The following is a 24,553-nucleotide window of genomic DNA, read 5'->3' on the forward strand; positions in this document are numbered from 1 at the left end:
CACACACACACACACACACACAACGTAGCTGGTCCTGGTGGTCAGGCTGGCCCGTGGTGCGGACGCAACAGTCCCTGGATTGGCGCCGGACGAGCTGACGTTGCGCTCGTCAGGGGCAGGAGACACCGTGGTACTGTCGACCTCCTGGTCCTGGCCCAAGTCCGCTCACAGCCGCCAGGGAACCAGTTCTGGCGCCAAGTTGCGAGCAGGAGAGGGAGGCAGGTCCGCCCGCCGTTCGACCCCGTACTCAGAGCCAGCAGAACCCCAGAACCAACCAAGGTGAGGAACGAGGCACAGGAAGGCCTCGAGACACGATGAAAACCAGGATCAAATCAGCCCAACAGCACAACAACCTCCACCAAAACAGTTTTTCTGTCCCGATCTTCTTCCTCTTCACCTTTTCCCCGAACAGAGCCTTTTTATCCTCCCGTCCTCGTCACTTCCAATCGAGCCGTTTTATTGGCCCTGCACCGTCGCCTTCCGCCAATCATGATCACGGGGCGGAGCCATCCGCAGCACTGTCCTGTGACGTCACGGCAAGCCTCCAGAGAATACGAAAAGGGGTTTACGCAGACACACTTACCCTATCCCGTATCCCTATCTAATTACGTGACAATTACCATTTCCCCCTTGAAGAAATGGACATTTACTAGACAACTTATCACCACTGAATTGCTACTTGTTACATCGAGATCATGGTACACTCGAACAGCATGGCATACCTAATTAAACATCCTAATTACCCTTTGAATGCATACCCCCCCCCTTAAACGTAACACTGCCCCCTCCTCTGGTACCGCAGCTCCTGCAAGGTATATCACTGTACCAGCCTTAACACTTACTGACTCACACCTATTTAACCTAACGAAATAAAGTAGGAGGGGCAATGGGCAGCGAGCCGCAGCTAACTTACCTATCCTGCTTAATGTACTACCCCCTTATGGCCTTATCCTCGCCTAAATAATCATTCATTTTTTTATTATTATTATTTTTTTATTTTATCACATGAGAGCACTGAGCGAAGTTGCACTCCATCCTCTGGATTATCGCTCTTGCCCAACACTCTTCCAGTGATCTGGGGAGGGGAAACAAAAGGTTCCACAAAAAAAAAAACACAACACTTATACTTTACATTCCTACTCTAAGCCTTAACGACACTATTCACGGAATATTTACACTTGACCGCGTCCCCCAGTGGATGCTAATAGGCCCAGCGTTACCTGGGGAGCCAATTTTCAAATTTGCTTGCCCCAAAATTATGCGGACCTCATGCCCTTGCTGCACATGTCAAGTTGTGCGGGATCGAGTGGGACTCACACATCTTCACAACACTCACACCATGCTCATCATCACATTTCTAGGTCATGGTCCCCATTTTAATGATGCAGGCTGAACCCCGTCATGGCCGTGGGGTGGGTTACCATAAGATGATGGGGGCATCTCAGGTGCAACCATGCCCACAGGTAAGCTTTAGTCCAACCCGGACATTTCTCCGCCCCGCTCCCTTTGATTCCCACCCCCCTGGTAGCCATCAGCTCTAACCCCGTACAACACACTGGAAGGGATCTCACTGGCTCCTCTGGCCTTCCTGGGTCGCCAAGGTCCTACCCGCCTTGGTCGCCCAACCAGACCTTCTCCCAGTTGCTTCCAGACACTGTCACCATTAGCCACCAGGGGTGAATCTCCTTGAAGGGGGTCGCAATTCCCGCTCACCGTGAGCTTCAGCAATCCCTGCGGACAAGCACATCATCCCCACCCACAAAACCCACATGACTCCCCCACCCCATCGGCCTTACATGTGACACCTGCATTTCTAACACTTCACCGACCATGACCTTCCCTGTTACCACACCATGTCCAATAAAAAATCAATGTGTGCACCATACATTTCACTTCTTAACTTGAAACAACTCACACAGCACTTCTCCTCACCCGATCCACGCACCAGCCATTGGACAGCCACTTGTGCCCGCTTTGTTACCAATTACCCATTGTCCCTATTGTCACTCTACAACCCAGCAGAACTTACAAACCCATGCCAATTTTCCCACAATTCATTTTTTTTTTTTTACCAAAGGAGGGCACTTCGCCACAATCTCAGCAGCCGAGCATGGCCCTATATGCTCAGCCCAATCTAGTCTCCCCAACCCCCGACAGTGATTTCCGGACTCGACCAATGTAAGGGCACCTCGGATAGACCTGGCGGTTCAGCAGGAGGATTCATCCTCTGGAGTATTTGGGTAATGCTAATTTCTCCCTGCCCCCCTCCCTGATCCCGAATCTCCGCCTGTCGGACCATCACCGATGGCCTCTCGGGCACCCGACCCGGCCGACTCCACGAGGCCAGCCTGGCTGCGCACTCAGCCGCTCGGTGAACGGTGGGTGGATCCTGTAACTCCACTAGCGCTCGGACCTCAGCGTCCGGAAGAGCAGCTGAAAAATTCTCTAGTGCCAGTCTGTCCCATGCCTCCACTGTAAGTTCCCGATACGCGATCCTGACTGATTGGTAAATGTCCTGTGCCAGCTCCTGCACTGTCTCACCCAGCTTTAATCTGCGGTGCTGGAGCTGGGCCCGCACCAGATCACAGTTTGCCGCGAACCCAAACCGACGGCTCAACGCCTCGCAAATGTGGGAGCTGGTCAACATCCCCTCCGCGATCACGTTTAACACATCTGCGGCTGGTCCCCGCAACGTTGCCACCAAATTCCCTGTACGTTCCTGCTCATTCCACCCGTTTAGTCGGGAAATACACTCAAATTGCGTCAGAAAAGCTTCAAGGCTCCCTGACCAGTCAAAATTTACCAGGGGGATCACTTTTACGGTGGCCCGCTTCTCAGTTTCTCCCTTGTCCGAATCCAGCCCAGGGATCAAACACCCTTGTGGCTGCGTATCCAATTTCGGAGCCCACTGTGGCCAAAGATGTTTTGTGGTGAGGGTCTCATGGGTCAATTTTTCCTCCTGTTCCAAACGTTGAATGGACCGATTCACCTCTTCATTTCCCCCTTGACAATTACCATTTCCCCCTTGAAGAAATGGACATTTACTAGACAACTTATCACCACTGAATTGCTACTTGTTACATCGAGATCCTGGTACACTCGAACAGCATGGCATATCTAATTAATGATCCTAATTACCCTTTGAATGCATACCCCCCCCCCCTCAAACGTAACAATATATATATATATATATATATATATATATATATATATATATATATATATGTATATGCATACATACATACATATGAAACCAAAATATTTCAATGATGTACTTTAATTCGTCTGTAAGAGTAGATTATTGAAAATTGTGTGATATAATGCATGAAATCACTTCAAGCTCCAAATTTGAAAACTCTCGTACTTATAAAAGTCATGTTCAAAACGATTTGAAGCTATGATGAATAGGCATTCCATAATGTGAGTGAGGAAAGTGGAAAAACAAACTTTATTGTTTTGAAATCGTTGTGGCCTGTTCCAAGTGAAAGCATGGTTGAGCAGGTTTAAAAACATGGTGGCTTCAGACCCCAGCAAGGTTACCCAGGTTACCAAGGAAAATGCACTTTCTTGGTGCTTTCTTCCTATGTATGCAAAGTTTGAGGCTGCAAGGTTTTGATGATTTTGGAGTTATGGAGAACACACCGACACACACACACACACTCACACACACACACACACACACACACACACACACACACACACACACACACACACACACACACATTTATTCATCTGGATTTATTTTTATTTTGCACATTATATATTTTGTTTTTTCACTTTAATTGAATTGTATTTTTTTTATACACAGAGTGTCCCAAAAGTCACCTTGGGATTTAGAAATTAAATAACATTTCTGTTTTTTAAATAATTTATTATTTTTTTTATTTTATACCAAAAGAAAATTTACAAAATGGAGATAAATTTGCTTTATTTGTGAAAATTATGCAGCTTCGATGTCCTCCATTTTCGGCTTCGCAGAGATGGGCTCTTTCAACAGCATTTTCCATAACAGCGGACAATAATTCTGGCTGCAGCCCTCAAATTTCTGCACAGATGTTGTCCTTGATCTGCTGAATTGTTTGGGGCTTATTGATGTATACATGCTCCTTTAGGTAACCCCAAAGAAAATCATCGGAAGGCTTCAAATCAGGAGAATGTGATGGCCAAGAAATTTCTGAATTTCGTGAAATTATTCAGTGTCTCTGCTCTTTGGGTGAGAATAATTGATCGATGAAATTTAAAATAAAATTCCATGATTTTGGTTCTTTGTTCAGTTGTGAATTTTTCCGTGGGTAATTTCCAAATGTTAATCTAAATTCTGAAAAGAAAAGAAGAACAAATTAATAAAAAACAGAAATGTTATTTAATTTCTAAATCTCTCGGTGATTTTTGGGACACCCTGTATAAAGAAGAATCCTTGTGAAGGAGCTTAAGTTGCCCATAAAAATCAGTGTGGAGACATCCTCTGTTAGTAATACTAGTGCATGCCTGTACGTGTGTGGCCGTATGTGCAAAAAAAAAAAAAAAAAAAAACTTTCAAACCGTGTGCCAGAAACAACAACCACACAGGCCGTTCCTTCGCTCTTGCATGCCTGTACGTGCGTGGCCATACGTGCAAAAAAAATAAAATATAAAAAACTTTCAAACCACGTGCCAGAAACAACAAACACACAGGCCGTTCCTTCGTTCTCGTAAACGACGACTGGATTGGGGCATTGTGTTTATCTATAAATGCGCATAAGAAATCGAGAAATTATTAGAATACATTAAGTCATCACTATCCAGAAGTCCGTACGTTGTAACCTGTAATGGGGAACACGCTCTAACTTGGCCATAACTTGAGAACCACTTGTCCGATTAATTTCAAACCTTGAAAAGGCAAACAAACAGAGATTTCTGGAATTATAGATAGAAGATAGATACTGTGGGTGCAAAATGCCAAGCAACGTGTCCTGTCATTGGTAACTGAGGATCTCTTCCCCAACGGCCACGCCTACGCAGCAACGTGTCCTGTCATTGGTTTGGTAAATAAATGGCCATAACTTGGGAACCACCTGTCCGATTAATATCAAACCTTGAAAAGGCACATACTCGGGTCCCCAGCAATATACCTGGCAAGTTTCAATTAGATTGGACCAGTGGTTGTCGAGAAACAGTGGTCACACACACACACACACACACACACACACACACACACACACACACACACACACACACACACACACACACACATTGCTGGAATTATAGATATATACAGCTTGCCAATATGGCTTCCTGTCCACTGTTTATGTAAAACCTGTGGCACAATTGTAACGATGCAAAATCTAGCAACAAAGTACTGTTTGCCTTAAAAACGCTTTAATGTAAACTGTGCACAATTATTAGGAAACTTTAAATATTATTTTCATCACACCTCATCTTGCATTTGAGGATTGAGTTGAATACCGAATTGTTATTGTTAGAGTGACTGTTTGAACACATTTCAAACATAAGTTGTGACCATTGATAGATTTTACTGGAAGGCAAATAGGTCATGTTCGTGCTTTATTTTGATTATTTGTGCAGATACTTGTTTTATTCATCTACCAAGTACCATTCATCTACCATTGTTTTCATTGAAAAACAGATTCAGAGAACACATTGCACAACCAGAAAGTGGGCAAAATTGACTGTGCTAAACCTGGTGTTGGCTTAGTGGTTAGGGTGGTGGCTTGGGATCCTAGGGTCCTGTGTTCAAGTCCCTTTGGCTGCTGAATTAACACCAGGGGGTTGACTCAGCCTGTCATCCTTCTGAGGTTGGCGAAATGAGTACCAGTGTAGCAGGCAAAAAGGCTGCACACGAAGGGACAGGGTATCAACGGATTCACTAAATCTGGTATGGGTGTGGCATAGGCATGATGGCCCAATGGCCTCCTCCTGTGCCATAATTCCTCGTAAATCCTTGTAAATACATTTTGTAAAGAACGTTGCTGACCAATTTTGCAGTGGCACGATGTATTTCTTATGTCTTGACATGGCACAATTTCTTGACATTCTATGCCAGATCAAGAAGGTGGCCATCTACCTGTGTCGAGAGAAAACTGTCGAGATGCTGGAAGTGCTTTTGCCTGAACTACAAAGTACCGATGTTGTGGTCTCCACCGTGAGCCGTACAAGGGTCCCTCCCTACTATCGCTTCCTGCATGGCCAGAAGAGCTCACCTGTGAATGGTTAGTCCCAAGCAAATTGGTTGGGGTTGGTAGTTTGAGGTTTTGCGGAAGGCTTACAAGGTTGGTCAAGGAATTTTGTCTAAAATCGGGTTTTTATCTGATTCACTGGTTTTGATATTTAATTTTACATTTTGAATATCAAAAACCTGAGCTGCCCTTGGTACCTTTAAAAGTACTTTCTATACTTTGCTGAAAGATGATCTCAAACACATTTCTCATTTATGCAACATTGGATTTGAGTCCGTTGTCATGGCTTTATGAGTTCAGTGCTTCAACCATGTTGCCCAGCAGTTATTCATCTGCGAAACTTCTACGTTTCATTTAATCTGAACATAATTTTTATTTCATCTCTCTGCCATGCATTCCCCTGACCCAAATCTCCTTTCAACACCTTGTCCTTTCTCTTTATTATTCTATTTTACTCCTAAATACAACATGTCACTTCTCTGACAGTGGTATTAAGTATGGGGGTGGGGAAGGTGGGGGGAGAAAGGGGGGAGGGGGGCAGAGAGGATGGAGGGATGGAAGGGGAGAGGAAGGAGGGAAGAGAGGGGAGCGTATGGAGGAGAATTAGGAGTGGGTAAAGAAGGGGGAGCAAGGAAAGGGGAGAGGGTGGGTGGAGCTGGGGAGAGCGACGCCTCACCAAACCAAACGTTGGCATACACTGCAGGAGGGAGGGTGTGGAGATATATATATATATATATATATATATATATATATATATATATATATATATATATATATATATATATATATATATATATATATATATATATATATATATTGCCGTTGTGGTAATATAGTTTATCGCTTTGCTTTTTTTGTCGTAAAACATCGCTTTGTTGACCATAGCCACATTGAGGGGTAATTTAAAGGCGGAATGCACCGTCCTACCTCCTTTGAGCAGAGTCTCCGCAATCCCCAGCGATGCTGGTAGGGATACAAAATCAAATACACACACACACACACACACACACACACACACACACACACACACTGACATTTATTAGTCTAGATTAGTCCCTTGCTGGTTTCCCTCGAGGGTATTAAAAGTTTTTTGAGTTTAAAACTCAGTATCGCTGAGTGGGTACCCCGGGCACCCGGCTGGTCGACCGTGGTAGGCCAAGGGCCCATGGGGGGCCGGGATAGCGTAGTGGGCACGGGTGCGCCTGCATGATGCGGAGGCCCGGGGCGCCATTGGCCGCGTGGGCAGTGTGGGCACGGGTGACCCTCGGAAAGGGGCCCCGGAAGCCAGCCTGCCACGTGAGCGTTTCAGGGGAGTCGCGATGGAGGGAACTCCTCGGTGTTTAGGGAGCTGTTAGGCTCAGAGGCAGTGTAGTGCCCGGGGGTGCCATCGTTGGGGAATCGGCAGAGGGTAGTTCCTGCCAAGGGAGCCACACGTCCCAGCCGTGAGACCATGTGAGGGCACGGGAAGAAAATTGGAGGGTATGGCCCGGAATTTGCGAGGATACCAACACAGGCGACGGGAATCTTGGTTGTTAGAACCGATAGTTTAAGCGAGAGGCGCTTGTTGAAAGCCCCGGGGTAGTTTAAGAGTTAATGGTTCGGGTAGATTAGGAAGTGTACCCCTCCACACCATCCATCCCTTCGCTCTCGTTGTGGGCCGCTGGACCCACTTTGGGTAAAGATCGCTGAACTCCAAGGAGGCTATCTTGAGGCTTGAGTTGGGCCTCGACACTGGACGCTAGCTCTCCCTTATTCCCCTCCAGGAAGGGAACGTAGGGGTTGGGAGTAGGCTAGGAGATGATAGGTTAGCCGAACAATGACAGTAAAGGGGGTAAGGGGACGATTACTAGTGAGGAAGTGGGGAAAAAAAGATAAAAATAAAAACAACAAGAGAATAAGTTGGGGCTAAATTGTTTTTTGACAAATTAAGGGGGTGGGAATGGACAGAGACAGGCAAAGGCGATAGGTTGGGAGGGATACAGTCAGGTAGGTCCGAGCCCGCCTTCCGAGTGGCCAGCGCCACCGCACTCCCTCCACTGACTTCCATTTCAAGGCAAGAGGCTGGCCAACTGAGTTAGTTACTCAGCCATAGGCTATTTATTTTGGGGACACGAATACACTGAATGTTGCACTCAGGGATCCGAAGGTAAAACATACTAGGGGAGAACTACACATGATGGCGCACGAAAATTCGACAACTCGGGACGTGTCTGTAAAAAGGGGAGGGGGGTAGTGTTACGGCTGTGGAAATTTGCAATGCACCAGAAAGGTCCTCAGGTAAGATATTTCGATAAGTTCATGTGTAGTTCGTCCACACCCATTGTTTAGAGGGAATATGTGTGATTCATCCGGACTGCGACGCTTTGAGTTAGCAATTTTTCTTTATCTATCATTATTTTGGACCAATCGCCCGCCAACAACCAAACCACCACAGCAAACCCCCCACCACCTTCGCCTTTCTCCTTCCACAACCATCAACCACACCACCAGTCAACACCGAATGTCGTGCTGTCCAGGGCCCGTTCGGTGATTCTTGCCGAACGCGTCGAGCCGTGAGTACAAATGGATGCCTTTACAGGAGGGAAATCGGATCAGGGGAGGCTCACGCCTCCTTATTCTCCGTCCAATGGGCGAGCGTCGAGCGGTGTGGCCCCGCGCCCCCAAGCGCGATGCATGTGGGCTCCTTTTAGGAGGAAATTCGGATTAGGAGAGGCTCACGCCCATTTTTGTCTGACCAATGGCTAAATGTCGGGTGGCGTGGCCCCGCCTCCAAGCGCGTTTTGATCCGCGAATTAGCATACATGCTCCTCTCCAGGTCTATAAAGACATGAGCACAAGGCAACTCGAGAGAGTGTTGGGTTGTGCTGAGCTGTGCGGTGCTGTGCTGGCTGGGCTGGTCGAGTGAAGACGAAGGTCGTCGTTGCCGGGTCGAGGGACTAGTCGCGGAGTGAAGCAGGGACGCGGAAGAGGACTCAGGGGCGAGAGTTTGCTGGAGTCGGTGCGGTCCCGAGACCCCGCTAGCGGGACGGAGCGTCCGCCATTCCCCTCTCCCGACCCCGAGCATCAACAATTCCCCCCCCCCCCCATCCGCGCTGAGATAGCGCCGGTAACCCCGTCCGTTCCCCAACCCAACCGTGGTGCCGACCAACACGTGCCTGCGCAACGCACGCCAAAGGAGCTCACCAACCATACCAGGGGCACGGAGTCAGATACGTTACGCGGACATTGCGGCTTGCCCGCCATTGCGCCACGAGGGCGCGGGTAAGACCCCTTCGGTCTCGTGGACCTGGCCGCTCACCCAGGTCCCACGTACATTTGGTCCATGGACCTGTCTGCCCCTTTGCCTGTGAGGGTGGCTTGTATTTGCTTTTTGTGTAAATGTGTGTGTGGCGCCAGTCTTTTAAGTAAACCTGAATAAGTGCTTGTACATTGCTTTATTCGGTTATAGCTCTGCGTTGCTTTTATTGCTTTGACTGTTATATGTGCATTCTTACTGTATGGCTGTGAAAATGTGCTTGCCTTGTGTGTGTGTGAAATAAAAGTGTTATGACTCTTCACCCGGCCGAGTGATGACAGAGTCGAATGAGGGTTCTCGAATGATACGATTTATTTCAGAAGATTGCACTACGCATGCGGAATGCGGCCCAAAGACCCTTCAGTCAGGTGCCTCCGGACCACATTGAGATTCTTACTTCAAAACAGTTGTATATATAATCACACAAAAGCAGAACTGGGTGTGGACTATAAGTGTGTGCTCAGGGATAAAGAAATGAAGAAATAAATGGGCTTCTTTCCCCCCTCCCTAGGGGCCCTCGGGGAAGTTGAATCAGTCAATCCTCAGATTCGCAACCCAACAGTTCATCTTGCAAACTAATAACTTTCTAAGCCTCCTACACTGACACATGTTGATAGCAAAGGCGAAACTCTTGTGATGAATAAGAACAGGAATGTGTGGGATATCAGCATACACAGTTCTTCCAAGGACATGCTGTTGTGCAGCTGCAGAGCCATAAAGGGTTATCAAAGACTTAGTGAAAACAGCATTATACATTTAAAGCAACATTTTAAAGCAAGGTAAGCCTGGTGTTGGCTTAGTGGTTAGGGTGGCGGCTTGGGATCCCAGGATCCTGAGTTCAAGCCCCGTTGGCTGCTGAATTAACACCAGGGGGTTGACTCAGCCTGTCATCCTTCTGAGGTCGGTGAAATGAGTACCAGTGTACTGGTCCCGGTGTATGCCCCGGTTAGAATAGGTGTACCATATCCCTGTGTGTCGTAAGAGGCGACCAGGGTTGGCGTCAGGAAGGGCATCCGGCCATAAAACATTGCCTCAAGAAAAAGCCAAAACCCCTGCACAGCAGGGAAAAATGGCTGTAAAAACGGTCATTATATTTTAAAGCAAGGTTCGAATCCCGACAACTGATTAATATACAACTATTGGCTATTGATTATTCAACTATGGCTCAAATATGACCACCTTGCATATCATCATCATAACAAAAAGTGCTTGTCAAATTGTTTCCCGTTTCGTTGCGTCCTTTCCTTCGTTTGAAAGTGCCATCTTGCATCACGTAAGGGATTGGTCGTGGGTGTGGACACCCAATAAATAATTATCTGAACCGTCCAGGTCGGCGATGACTCCGCTCGGTTATCCCTGCAGCACGGAATGAGCCGCTTAAGTGGTTCATGTCCGGAGTCGACCTGCGGCGTGGTACAACTCCTCGGTACGCTACCCACGCGGGTACTTAGGTATATCGACATTCGGCGATTCACCCTATTTCGCGTGGGTAGAATGCGGACTGGGTTGTGGTGGGGTTAAACCCCCACCCGTGGCTCACTCCTTGGCGGTAGTTCCAAGAGGGTCACGACTGAATTGTCCGTTCCGGTGGGCGACGCGTCGCAATTTGAGTTACGTGGCCGATCGCACGCCAGACGGGCCAGAATTCGTAACAACATCTTGGATGCTGCTATCTTACCTGTACCTGTTTGTGGTGAGGATTTTGAGGTCACAGAGAGATTCACTTACCTTGGCACTGATATTCATGTCTCTGCTGGCTGTGAGCCAGAGGTCATTCGATGTCTGGCTTGGGTTTGGGGAGTCGTGGATTCACTGGATCATGGTTTGTGGCGCTCTCGGTACCTGTGCAGGAGGACGAAAGTCCGAGTCTTCATGTTCTTGGTGCTTCCAGTCTTGATCTGCGGTTGTGAGACTTGGACTCTAACCAGTGATCTGAGAGAGAGAGAGAGAGACACAGACAGACAGACAGACAGACAGACAGACAGACAGACAGACAGACTTGATTCCTTTGGTACCAGGTCTCTTCGGAGAATCTTTGGCTATTGCTGGTGGTACTTTGTGTCCAACGAGTGATTGCTGAGAGAGACGCAAATGAGATTTTTTACCTGCATAGTCCGTGAGCATCAGCTTTGGCTGTATGGACATGTGGCTCGTTTTCCTGTTGCTGATCCTGCTCACCAGATTCTCTCAGCGATGGAACCTCGTGAGTGGAGGAGTCCAATGGGCTGACTACGTGCCTTGTTGCAACAGGTTGATCTCCTTGATGCATCTCAAGGAGATTGGGATGGGCCAAGCATCTGCCTGGGTGATGGCCAGACGGAGGCCCCAGGAGGACTGGCGGAAAGTGGACGCAGCAACGTGCTGCTCCAGTGCATGCTTCCCTACCTGACCTGACCTGACTGAAATCATTATTTGTAATGTGTTGATTTATTGTTCACTCAACACACATGTTTTCCATCTAATATCTTTCATTTAATATCTTCTTCAGTTTTGAAAGTTGTGTGAATTCATTTTTCTTGCCACACACTTTTAACTTTCTCACCTTCTTTGCATAGACTATGGATTAAATATGTTCTGTAACTCAACTATGCAATGCCAAGTTGTACACCTAACTCCAGTTTCACTTCTTCTTTAGAGCCATCCAATGGTATCCGAAAGCCTGTTGTGAGAACAAGAAGTATCACAACACAGGAGTCTGACTGTGGAGTGACCTGCCGTGATGACAGGTGTGTTTCTCTTTACTCACAGAGCAAATGCCATGGCACCTTGCCATATATAGTATGTCCACAAATTATTCAAACCTTAAGAGAGAAATCATGAAGTGGGGTACAACGATGCGGTTTGCTGAATGTGAAAGAACATTTCTCTGTTTTCTTGCAAAGGTTTGTAAAAATCATGATTCAAATCCCAATGGACTTGAGGACATTTATTCATGTTTGAATTTGGAACAATCATTTGTGGACATCCTGTATTAGTTAAGAAAACAATTTGATGTTATAGATTATGCTTTTGACTTTTATTCTGATTTAAAAATAAGATGATGTTAATTTATCAAAAGGAGATTTTGTTGAGCAAAACTGTTCTGTCTCTTGAGGATGTACCAGCATGGAAACATACAGTGCAGATTTGATTGTTTTTCAGAAAATCATCGAAGATTCTGCACAAAAGGTTGCTTAAGCTCCAGAATTGTATAATGAATGAGTGTTAAGGATTAAAATTAAAGCGGGAATTGAAACAGATGACACCGGCCAGAAGGATCAAGGAAGTGCACAAACCCTGAGATATTCTGCAAGGCCTTTTCTCATTGTAAAGTGGTGCAAAGGTTTTTGAGAATCTTCAAATTAAGGTTCATGTCAGATGGTGTGGTTATAGAAAAGCATCCAATATAAGTTCAGCTATTTGTTAGAAATTATAAAGCATTGAAAAGTATCAAATTGACTTTGTATATGCACCACTCACGAGTGCATTCTTCTCCTCGTCTCGTCATATTTACAACGAGTGCATTCTTCTCCTCCACATATCTCGTTTTAATCTCTTCGTTATCCTTGTATCCCCTTTGTCGTCTTATATTTTCCTCTTGGATATATAGTTTTAATCATTTTATCTTCCCTTCATCACCATTTGTCTTTATACCTCATCTTTCATATGATTTACACAACTCAATGTGAACTTAAAATCTACCTTAAACCATCACCTTTGTCTTTCTATGTCCATCAAATAGGTCATTCGAGCAAAGGTAAATCACATGACAATGCAATGATGATGAGGAAGAACTGATATAATAATAATAATAATGAGAAGATGCAAGATGAGAATAGCAACGTTGTGCACAATCCCAATTTGCAGTTTTTTTAATGGGTTTGCATGTCCAATAAATATTTCAACTTTTTATTTTCCCCCAGTGATCAAAGACTCATTGAGTTGTTTGTACACAATAAATCACAAGTAGGATAAGGACGTTGGTTTGTATCGATATACTTTTACATGAATTACAAGAACCGGAGTAGACAATGGACAAGAGCATATGTTGTTTTTTTTTGTATAAATTGTCGAGGCTCGGGGAAGAGCGAAAACACAGACCAGATCAGGACGTAACAAAATGAATAGAACAATAGAAAGAGTGGGGGACAAGGGGGGTGTGAGGTAGGCACACCAACAGCAGTGTTGAGGGACAAAATGAGGACAAGGGGAAAGCAGAGGGGGTGAACAAGTTGGATACAACTGCAAACTCTCAATCATAGAAGTGGAAGGAAAACTGGAAACTTGGGAAGGAGTAATGGGGGTTCAAAATATCATGGTTGTGGATTGTGGATGAATGAAAATTGTAGTGAATGACAGTCTTGCAGTCCTGGAGGGAAGAGTGGGATTGAACAGATTGAGGAAGTTTTCTTCCGTACACAAGAGCAAAGTGGAACAAATGAGTGAAAAGTGAGCAGGGATTCTGGATTTTGGGAGTTTCACCAGAAGGGGGTTACCGGCAAACTGCATGCACCATGCGGAAACTTGTGGGAGAGAGAGAGAGAGAGCGAGAGAGCACAGAAAGGGCAAAGGTTGCAGTACCAAAAATGGAGCCATCTGAAGACAGAGAGTATCAACCTGTCTGCAATGTGAAAGTGATAGGCCTATAGACTCAGCTTCATCTTGGGAGCTTCCAATGATTGTGAAGGTCTTTGTTTCAACGGTGTCAAGCTGAGCAAGGTGGGAGGCAGGGCCACCATTCCAGAAGGGCATTACTCCATCAAGCTGCAGATGAAAGCCTTGTACATCCAGAAAAGTTCAGGTGTGCCAAGGAAAGACTTCCCAGTCAGTGACTGGCTTTGGAAGCCAACTTATATATGTGTCTTACTGAAGAAAGATAATGGCTAATAATGAGGCCCAAGGCTTTTAGTGACTGGACTTCTTCAAGATGATTGTTGAGGAAGAAAATGGGAGGAGTCTCCAGATAGTCTTTTTTGAGATGAGCTTCTTCCAGTGGATGATCATTGAAGCAAGTATGTAGGTTCATCAGACAATCCTCGAGAGAGACAAAGTGAGAGTGTGAGATTTATCAGGATTGAAAGACATATTTCAAGTGCTTGACCACTCATGATTCGAGCAAGGTGTGAAGAGAGGGATGAGGCTGCAGCCTGCCGGTCTGAGCAATGAAGGATGTTACAACAGAGGATGGTGTCATCATTCGTGGATAAAGAGGATTTTGCAGAGTGTTAGAGACATCGTCGATAAAGATTAGGAATAGGACTGGGCCCAGAACACTGCCTTGGGGCACTCCAGCCTTGACAGGGCGAGGACATGAGAAGGTCCCATTGAGTGCCACACATTGGTTACGAGAGTAGAGGAAGCCAGTAAGCCATGTGAAGAGGTGGTATGGCATAGGCAAAGAGTATGGAGGGCAAGGCAGCATGCCAGGATTTTAATATAGGATTTGAACTTGGGTTCCCCACATAGTGAGCCACTGTATTCAGATAGGTGCACGAAATAGAGGTTTCTCAAGTGATGTCACAAGGTCACATGCCTTTGTTTATCTGCCATATTGTGGGTCAAACTTGACTGGTGCACTTTTTTATTCCCAAATCACTGCTACTATTTACAATTACTGAGACCCGTTTGTTATGACAGCAGGATCCCTTTGGAATTGTGTGACAACACGCAAGGAACACAACACCCACAGCCACGATCAGGTCGGGTCAGGTATAGGAGTATGTGCCAGAGCAGCGCGTCACTGCGTCCACTTTCCACCAGTACTCCAGGGGCCTCTATCTGGCCATCCCTCAGGCAGATGCCTTGGTCATCCCCATCTCCTTCAGATGCTAATTAGCATGCTGCAACCACGAGGCACATGGTTGGCCCGTTGGCCTCCTCCACTCACGAGGCTCCCTCGCCAAGAGGATCTGATGAGCAGGATCAGCATCAGGAAAACGAGCCACATGTCCATACAGCCGCAGCTGACACTCACAGATTATGCAGGTAACAAATCTCATTTGAGTCTCTCTCAACAACCGCTTGTTGGACACAAGGTCTGACCAGCGATAGCCAAGGATTCTCTAAAGAGACCTGGGACAAAATGAATTAAGTCTCCACCTCAGATCCTTGGTCAGAGTCTAAGTCTCACATCCGGAGAGTAAGACTGGAAACGCCAAGGACCTGGAGACTCGGCCTTTCTTCCACCTGCACAGATACCGACAGCACCACACCCCATGATTCAGTGAATCCATAACTCCCCAGGCCCGACCCAGACATCTATTGCCCTTTGGCCCACAGCTGGCAGACATGAATATCACTGCCAAGGTAAGTGAATCACTCCGTGACCTCAACATTCTCACCACAAACAGATACAGACAAGATAGCAGCATCCAAGATGTCAATGAAAGCCTGGATCTTAATTATGACCCAGGAAACCCATAATCCCAGCGGCTCCGACTCATCATTCAGCACCTCGAGGGACCCCAAAAGGATATCCAGATTCTCTGAAAAGATGACTGCATCATCTGCGAAATCCTGGTCAGAGATCTTGACATTCCCAAACGATGCAGCTTGATCTCTCTGACATCCTCCCGAGAATCCACTCCATACATGAGCTGAAAAGTGGGGGGAGGGGGCAGTAAACACCGCTGACGAACTCCAGTAACAACTGGAAATAAGTTGGAGATGGTATCACCACATCTTACAGCACTCTCCTGCCGAAACTACCGACTATGTTCGGTGAGGACCTGAAGAGCGAGGACGTAGTCAATCGTTGACCTCTTTGGTGTAAAGCCTGACTGCTCTGAATGCTGGTGCTCAAGCAGATGGTGGCAAACCCTTTCAAGATTTATCTGAGCAAAGACCTTGCCCAGCACTGAGAGCAGCGTCACCCCTCGGTAGTTGTTGCAGTCCTGGCGATCACCCTTCTCTTTCCAGAGAGGGACAACAAGGCCGCTCTTTCAGTCAGTTGGGATGATGCTTGTGTTCGAGGCAGAGCACAGAACTGCATGTAATGACACGAGTACAGCATTTACACCAGCCTTGAAGTTCAGCATGGATGCCGAAGATCCCAAGAGCTTTACCCATTTCATCCTGTTCAGCGCAGCCTGTTTCCACAAATGAAGGTGGATCACAGTTGATTGGAAGGTCAGCAATAGGGATAGTAACACCCCTGACATCCAACTCATTAGCTGGTTGGTCAGCCTGGTACAGCCGCTCAAGGTCCTGCGGACCTTCACTTTAGATTCCTCTGTCAAAAGCCCACCACCCTCCACTCTAACTGCAGTACTCCTATGGGCCGGCTTGGTGGAATTCGATGCACGAATTCCCCTGTAAGCAGGACGAGAATCACTTGACCGCAGGTGATGCTCTACCCCCTCACAGATTCCTCGCCCATCGGCCTCCTTGTCTACCCTTGAGTGCACGTTCAGTGTTTGCCTCAGCTCCCTGAACAGCTTCGCTCTGCCATTCAACCTAGCCCTGCGACTCTGGTCAATGGTATCCAGTGTCCCTTGAGACAACATTCTTCTTCGCCCCACGGTGAGTTCCAAGACATCCACTGGCAACATCAAGGATTGTGGTCTTGAAGGCACACCACAACTCTTCAGGGTTGCCCAAAACATACAGACCCCCCAAATCTCCACTCAGCCTGTTCGCAAACTCCTCAACTACCCTGTCATCCTTGAGCTTGCCAACATCCAGCCTTGGCTGGGATGGTACCATTCTCCCAGACTTAAGCTGCAACTTCAGAGTTGATACAACAAGCCTGTGTTCGGTATTGAGGAACTGAGCATTCCGGTAGACCTGCAGTTCTGCATAATCCTCCAACGACCAACACCGAATACATGGTAAATCTCCTTTGCCACACCACCAGTGTTGGATTTCCCAGTCCAGTGATGAGGTTGTAGGTGCTGAAACCATGAACTAGCTACCCCAAGTCCATGACTTCTTGTAAAGTTAAGTAACTTAATGCTATTCTGGATCACAGTTCCAGATCCATGGAGACCAATACATGTCTCATAACCATCCCCATCAGTTCCAGTCAATGCATTGAAATCCCCCAAAACTGGAAGAGTATCTCACCTGGGGCACTGATCAACCACAGACTCGAGCGTGGCATAGAATGTGTCCTTCACGGTGAGATCACTCGCCTGAGTCGGAGCATTTCCAGAGACCAGGGAAATGACACCCAAGGAGTGATGAATCCTTTGTCCAAAAATATGCTCATTGACAGCTGTTACCTCAATTATCATTGGAGTCAGCTTATTGGACACAGCTCCAGCAACTCCTTGGGCATGGTAACCATCAGAGTGACCAGCCCAATTGGAGGCGAAACCAACCGCCATGATCTCGCCACTATCCGGTCTCTGAACCTCAGAGAGTGCTGCAATACCGATGTTGAAACGCTTGACCGCAGATGACAACAGAGACAGGTGATCATCCTCTCTTCGAGATAGGACATTCCAGGCACCACCTGAAGGGACTGCCTCAGGTTAACCCAAGGAGACTGCCATCTATTGGACGACACCTCAGCACTACTCTGCCACACACCATCACAATCTGACCCTGGAGGTTTACCCTGTGGTTTTCCTCCTCTCTGCAAGGAATGGGGGTCCCGAAGGCTTTGCCCCAATTCCGAATTCCGTCATCTGGTGAGCTGCCCTGCAGAGGGAATCTGCACAAGAGGTACTCCCAAGGAGTGGGTTTTCAATTTTCTTTGCGTTTTTGTGTTTTGCGGAATGAAGGTTTTACGATGGCCGGAGTGCAAATCTTGCCACCAACCTCCTAAAAAGAGTAACACAACTGCAGGAGGACGTCCGCAGACGCAGTTGGGCACTAGGTATGGATGGCCTTTGGCTCACAAGGAGCTCCTCCACCCTTTGACAGGTTTTATTTTTAATCCTGCTGGGTGTCCATACCTATACACCCTCCTCACCAGAAAACTTGATGGGGGAAACGGTTTAGTCGCCGACAACCCGAACATGAAACAGATTAGTGCAGCTTTACATTGTACCTGTAGCAACTTACCGATCTCATCTGGCTTGACGTGACAATAACATTGTTTACAGCATCCCAGCTACGATCAAAACAGCAAGAACTCGACACCAACAACTTGTTATAAAAATGCTCCTTTTTTCCAGCGTTTCACTTCTCTTTATATCCTCATTGAGACTCACAGATATACATGCAATATGTTTGTGAAGCACAACATGCTGTGTTTTGATTAAACCTGTCAGCGAAGCGACAAGGGAACACGGCTCGTTATTATAAATCTTACAGCATCCCAGTACACACTGATCATTTGTGAGGATATATTTTACAACAAATGATCATCTGAACCATTACTGATTAGTGTTGGCGAGATGTGGTTGTAAATCAGCTGGGATTTCATTGAATATTTGAAGTTCCATTTTGATAGAAGTTCCCCTATTCATAGTATGATGGAGCACTACCACAACAGTCAGCCAAGCCCAAGTGTTATGTGATCAGCCAGTGTGTTTATCGGTGTACTTTGCTGATTAATTTTGGTCGGTTCATAACAAGGACATCACCAGCACCCTCTGTTTCTCCGGCACATTCCAAGTTTGTGTCCCATGAACCCAGATGGTCACATGTTATTTGTAGCCATCCAGGCACTTATTAGCTTTCATCACCTCCTTTGTGTAGTAGGAGGAGGTGTTTTCTAGATAAAGGTAAATAGGTCAGGCACTGTAGGTTAGGCAGCTGCTCTGCATCGGTGTGCTTCTTCATAGGGGTCAACAAGTTTCCCAGCAAATTGTAGGGATTTGTGACCCCAGCGTCTTATAATTTCTCGATATACAGGTGCCTGATCTGCTTATCTAAATGACTAACAACATTAGATCAGCTCGAGCCACTTCCAATTTCAGATATATCTCCAGACATTTTGAGTGATCCAGATCCGGATTGTTTACAATGTGGATGACCTACAAAATGGCAGGTGATGATGAAGGACAACTCTGACATTACTAATCTCCTACCTTGCACAGAGGGATTCAGCACAGCATGACATGTTAGCTTGATGTGTGAAAAAGCACAACATCCTTCTTATTAATATAATAAGTAAAAAGATGAATGAACCTGCAGATGTATGAAAGGATGTAACGATTCAAATCTACAAAGCTTGGTGACACCTCTCGTGAGTTTTCCACATTCTCCTTTGGAACAATTCAAATTTGATTTTGAGATATTAATTGAACGTGCAGGCATACAAAAAAAAAGATACAAGTTTAGTAAAATGTATACATTGAGTCACAGCTTACATGTATGAGTCTAAGAGTCTGAAAGTTCAGCCTTTACATGGAAACATGTTTTTAACAGCATGTTCTTGGTTTGTGCATCATATTATAAAGTAGCACTTTAATTGTTGTTTGATCTTGTTTTGTGACCACACCATGCATAACACAAGCACCCATGGCTTTGTGTCCGTATTTCAGCCCTGGGACTCCACGTCTTCATGCACGCCTCGATTCCCGGAGGAGCAATGGCTCCGGGAGCTCACTTGATGAAGAGAGAGGTTTGTTTGGGACTTACTATGCTTCAACATACAGTGCCTATAGAAAGTGTACACCCCCTTTTCAAAATTTTCACCTTTTCTTGCCTTATAGCCTGGAATTAAATTGCATTAGATCAGACTTTTTCCACATTTATTTACACATCGCAACCCACAACTTCCAAGTGAAAAACAAATTCTACAAATTTCAGAAAATTAATTAAAAATATAAAACTAGAATATCTTGGTTGGATAAGTGTCCACATAGTCCCTTGTAATACCAATTGAGCCCAGGTGTAACCAATCACCTTCAAAATCACACATCAAGTTAATTCGCCTCCACCTGTGTTAAATTGGAGTGATTCTGATTATTTCAGAATAAAATCAGCTGTTCCTGTAGGTTTCCTCTGCTTGGTAGTGCATTTCACAGCAAAGACAACCATGAGCACCAAGGATCCTTCAAAATACCTCCGGGATAAAGTTGTGGAAAGGCACAGGTCAGAGGATGGGAATAATAATATTTCAAAGGCCTTGAATATCCCTTGGAGCAGAGTCAAGACAATCATTAAGAAGTGGAAGGCGTGTGGTACCATGAAGACCCTACCTAGATCAGGCCGTCCCTCTAAACTGTATGACTAAGCAAGGAGGAGACTGATTAGAGAGGTCACCAAGAGGCCAATGGCCACTTTGAAAGAGCGACAGGCCTTTATGGCAAAGACTGGTCACTGTGTGCCTGTGACAACAATATCACAAGCATTCCACAAGTCTGGCCTGTACGGTAGGGTGGTAAGAAGGAACCCATTACTCAAAAAAGCCCACCTTGAGACCCGTTTCAGGTATGCAAAAAAACACTCTGGAGATTCTAAAGCCATGTGGCAAAATGTTTTGTGGTTTCACAAAACCAAGATTGAAGTCTTTGGCTGAAATGCAAAACGTTACATTTAGTGAAAACCTAACACAGCACATCACCCAAAGAGCACCATCCTTGCTGTGAAGCATGGTGGTAACCAAAGATCCTAAAGCAGAGCAAGATAGCCCACTCGTGCGCAACCGCGTTCAATTCGTTGAAGTACGCAACGGAACAGAACGGCGGCCATTTTAGCAAGCAAGCGAGCTGCTTTCTTGGTTGTAGTTCGACCGCTGTATCGATCGCGGAGTAGGAGGCAGGGGAGGGGTGGGAAAGAGAGTAAAGCGATGATACATTAGCCATGTACAAGACAGTTTCTTTTTATCACAAGTGAAATTACACAAAATAAGAAGAGATGAGATCGAAGAAAGGGAGAGAAAGAGAGAAATTAGGATGGAGAAATAGAGAAGAAGAGAAGCTAACAGATAAAAAAGAAAAGGCAAATTGAGAGAGGAAAGGATAAAAATCAAAGCAGAGACACACGCAGAAAGTATATTATTCTTACCTGGAGAAATACATATATATATATATATATATATATATATATATATATATATATATATATATATATATATATATATATATATATATATATATATATATATATATATATCATCATCAACAAAAGAAGTCATGCAACATAATCTGTATGATAAATATCACCTTCCAAGAAAGTATCCTTTGAAGTAACTATTTAGGCATGAGGAGAAATCCAGGGAGGGGAGGCAAGGGTCACCACCCCCCCCCCCCACACACACACACACACACACACACAATTTTAATGGGCATTGAATGTTCTCCCGAATGCCCCATCAATGGTTGATGAAGACCTTTTTTTTTTTTGCTTTTCACCTTCGAGTGTCCCCCCCGCCCCCATCTATTTTTATTTTTGCTTACACATCTTTATGCCTCCTTTTTGTGCAATTTACGCCAATGCATTCAGCCGTGGCAAAAATGGTTAAATGTATATGTATTATTTATTGTAAAGCGCCTGATTCTAAGTGCTACTCAAATGTAATTTAAGTGTTATTTGTAGTTTTAAATGGTACATTTACATGTACGATATGTTAAATTTATGAACATAAATATAATGGTGTAAGAGTTTTGCACCTGGCAGTCAACCGAGGTGGAAACTGGTTAATAGCTTTCTGCCATTGACTAGCAAATTGAACAATAGTTTTGTTCTACTTTGCTTCAAAGTATGACCTTCTTTTCAGCAGACCCAGTGCCATACATCATACACCATTACACGCGCGCGTACACACACACACACACACACACACACACACACACACACACACACACACACACACACACACACACACACACACACTGCAAACAGCAAACATTCAATATGCAATAACCTGTTACAATATCAAAATGATTGCTGTTCACAAAAGTATGGAAGAATTTCTATTTAAACTTCATAACTTTTCAATATATTTCCAAATGCCTTTGTATTCCAAGTGCAGTATTTCTTTATTTTCCTTTACAAGTCTGCATTTTCCAGTGTCTTCATTCATGCATATGGATTTACTTTACTAGAAAAAAAGAAAAGTTATGTGTCATTGGCAAATGTACTTTTAAACGCTTACCTGCAATGATTTTTCACACATTTTACAGGTGGAAATGAAACTTACAGTACCCATGCTGAACATTGCATCATCTCCTGACAATTAATGAAAAGATAAATTATTTTCAATTATTTGCACTACATTAAGTTGGTATTAGATCAAAATATTAGATGCACAGGTGTCCATGTATTTAAACATTCCAGTGTTCATATACCTTTCCCTGTTCTTAGAGAATCTGAAGAAAGACAAATCAGGTCGTTTGGATTGACGGTTTGAGCAGTTTATTGCTGAGCAGTGATTCTGAGATGAGGAACGAGACGCCATTGCTTTGTTACCTTCTGGAACATATGTGTTGTGAACAGATTCCGGGTTGTTGGCGAGCGCAAGCTCGCTCTGCCTGCCTGCTAAAATGGCCGCCGAGGGCATCCATTGGATACTTCACTGTTTTGCACGAGTGGGCTATCTTGCTCTGTTTTATGATCTTTGGTGGTGACAGCATCATGTATGGGGATGTTTCTCATCAGCAGGGACGGGGGCACTTGTCAGGACGGAAGGAAAATGGTGGAGCAAAACACAGAAAAATCCTTGAGGAAAACCTGCTGCCCTCTGCAAGAAAGCTGAAATTGGGATGGAAGTTCACCTTTTAGCATTACATTGACCCGAAGCATACAGCCAAAACTACACTGGAGTAGCTAACGAACAAAAAGATAAATGTCCTTGAGTGGTCCAGTCAGAGCCCTGACCTAAATCCAAGCGAAAAATCTGTGGCATGACTTGAAGATTGCTGTCCATCAACGCTCCCCACGCAACTTGACTGAGCTTGAACAGTTTCGTCCAGAAGAATGGGCAAATATTGCCCAATCAAAGTTTGCAAAGTTGGTAGAGATCTGTCTCAACAGACTCACAGCTGTAATTGCTGTCAAAGGTGCTTCCACCAAGTATTAACTCAGGGGAGTGATCAGTTATCCAACAAAAATATTATAGTTTTGTATTTTTAATACATTTTCTGAAATTTGTAGAATTTTTTTTCATTTGGAAGTTGTGGGTTACGATGTGTAAATAAAAGGTGGAAAAAGTCTGTTTTAATGCAATTTAATTCCAGGCTTTAAGGCAACAAAAAGTGTAAATATTGAAAGTGGGTGTAGATTTTCTATCGGCACTGTAGCTACTATTTACCTACCTCTTATGTACATCCGTCACCATATCTAGCCATTTAGCCTACTTCTTCTGTACATGCTTATTTATGTTTTTCCTTCATTCCAACTGCCAAGGTGTGTTCATTACTGAGTTTGTGTCGTCGATTTCACTGACACTCTGGAGCGGTCACTACCTCCTTTTGGCGTATAATAACAGTCAATATAAATAATATGCTTATGCTTTTTGCTTGACTTTCTGACAATTTTCTCTTTAATTCCTCGACCAAGCACCGTAAAGCCCGCACATTATAAAGACCTTCATCCGAGGAGTTCCGGTTGTATATTATCTTTTCCATTATGAATGACATCATATTGTTACAGTTGTGGAAATTCACAGAACACCATTCAGGTTCCCCGAAGATCAGTTATGTCGATAAGTGTGTGTCCAGATAGATTTCCCCACCGATATCTAACGGGATTTATTCGTTAACCGGGCTGTGCAATCTTGAGGTAGTATTATTCTTTTCTATCTTTATTTTAAACAACACCTCCTCACCACCTTCTCCACAACCGCCAACATCTCCTCACCAGCTTCTCAACAACCGCCAACATCTCCTCACCAGCTTCTCAACAACCGCCAACATCTCCTCACTACCTTCTCAACAACCGCCAACATCTCCTCACCAGTTTAACCTCACCTCCTCACTACCTCACTTCCGGTTCTGGGTTTGGAGCATTGGCAGGTCTCCTTGGGGGCTCCCTGCTGACGATCTTAAAGTTAAGTTTCCGGTCGTTATCTGTCCCGTTTTAACTGTTTATTTTCTCACCTACATGTTACTGTGTGTTCCTAGTTCGGTTTTGTTTCAAAAATCGTGCCATTTTGTGAGATTTCGTCGAACTTGTCTTACTGAGTGCTTGAGGCCTATCCTTGAGGCTTGAGGCCTACCCTTTGTTCCCCTCGGTGTACGATCATGTTTATTTGTTTTTTCTCCCC

The 24,553-nt window shown here is 45.1% G+C and overlaps 1 protein-coding gene across 8 annotated transcripts in view; it reads left to right on the forward strand.

The window, feature by feature from the left end:
• LOC147008993 (protein furry homolog-like) overlaps window positions 1–24,553 on the forward strand; it is a 395,449-nt gene that overhangs the window by 226,194 nt on the left and 144,702 nt on the right. For all 8 annotated transcript variants that reach the window (XM_085864332.1, XM_085864334.1, XM_085864327.1 and 5 more), the window contains 3 exons: window positions 6,044–6,209; window positions 12,107–12,197; window positions 19,887–19,966. In XM_085864332.1, coding sequence (XP_085720458.1) covers window positions 6,044–6,209; window positions 12,107–12,197; window positions 19,887–19,966 — 337 coding nt within the window. The remainder of the gene's footprint in view (window positions 1–6,043; window positions 6,210–12,106; window positions 12,198–19,886; window positions 19,967–24,553) is intronic.

This window comes from Eptatretus burgeri, chromosome 18, assembly GCF_056783735.1.
Source record: "Eptatretus burgeri isolate ZD-2024b chromosome 18, Ebu_testis_v1, whole genome shotgun sequence".
NCBI lineage: Eukaryota > Metazoa > Chordata > Myxini > Myxiniformes > Myxinidae > Eptatretus > Eptatretus burgeri.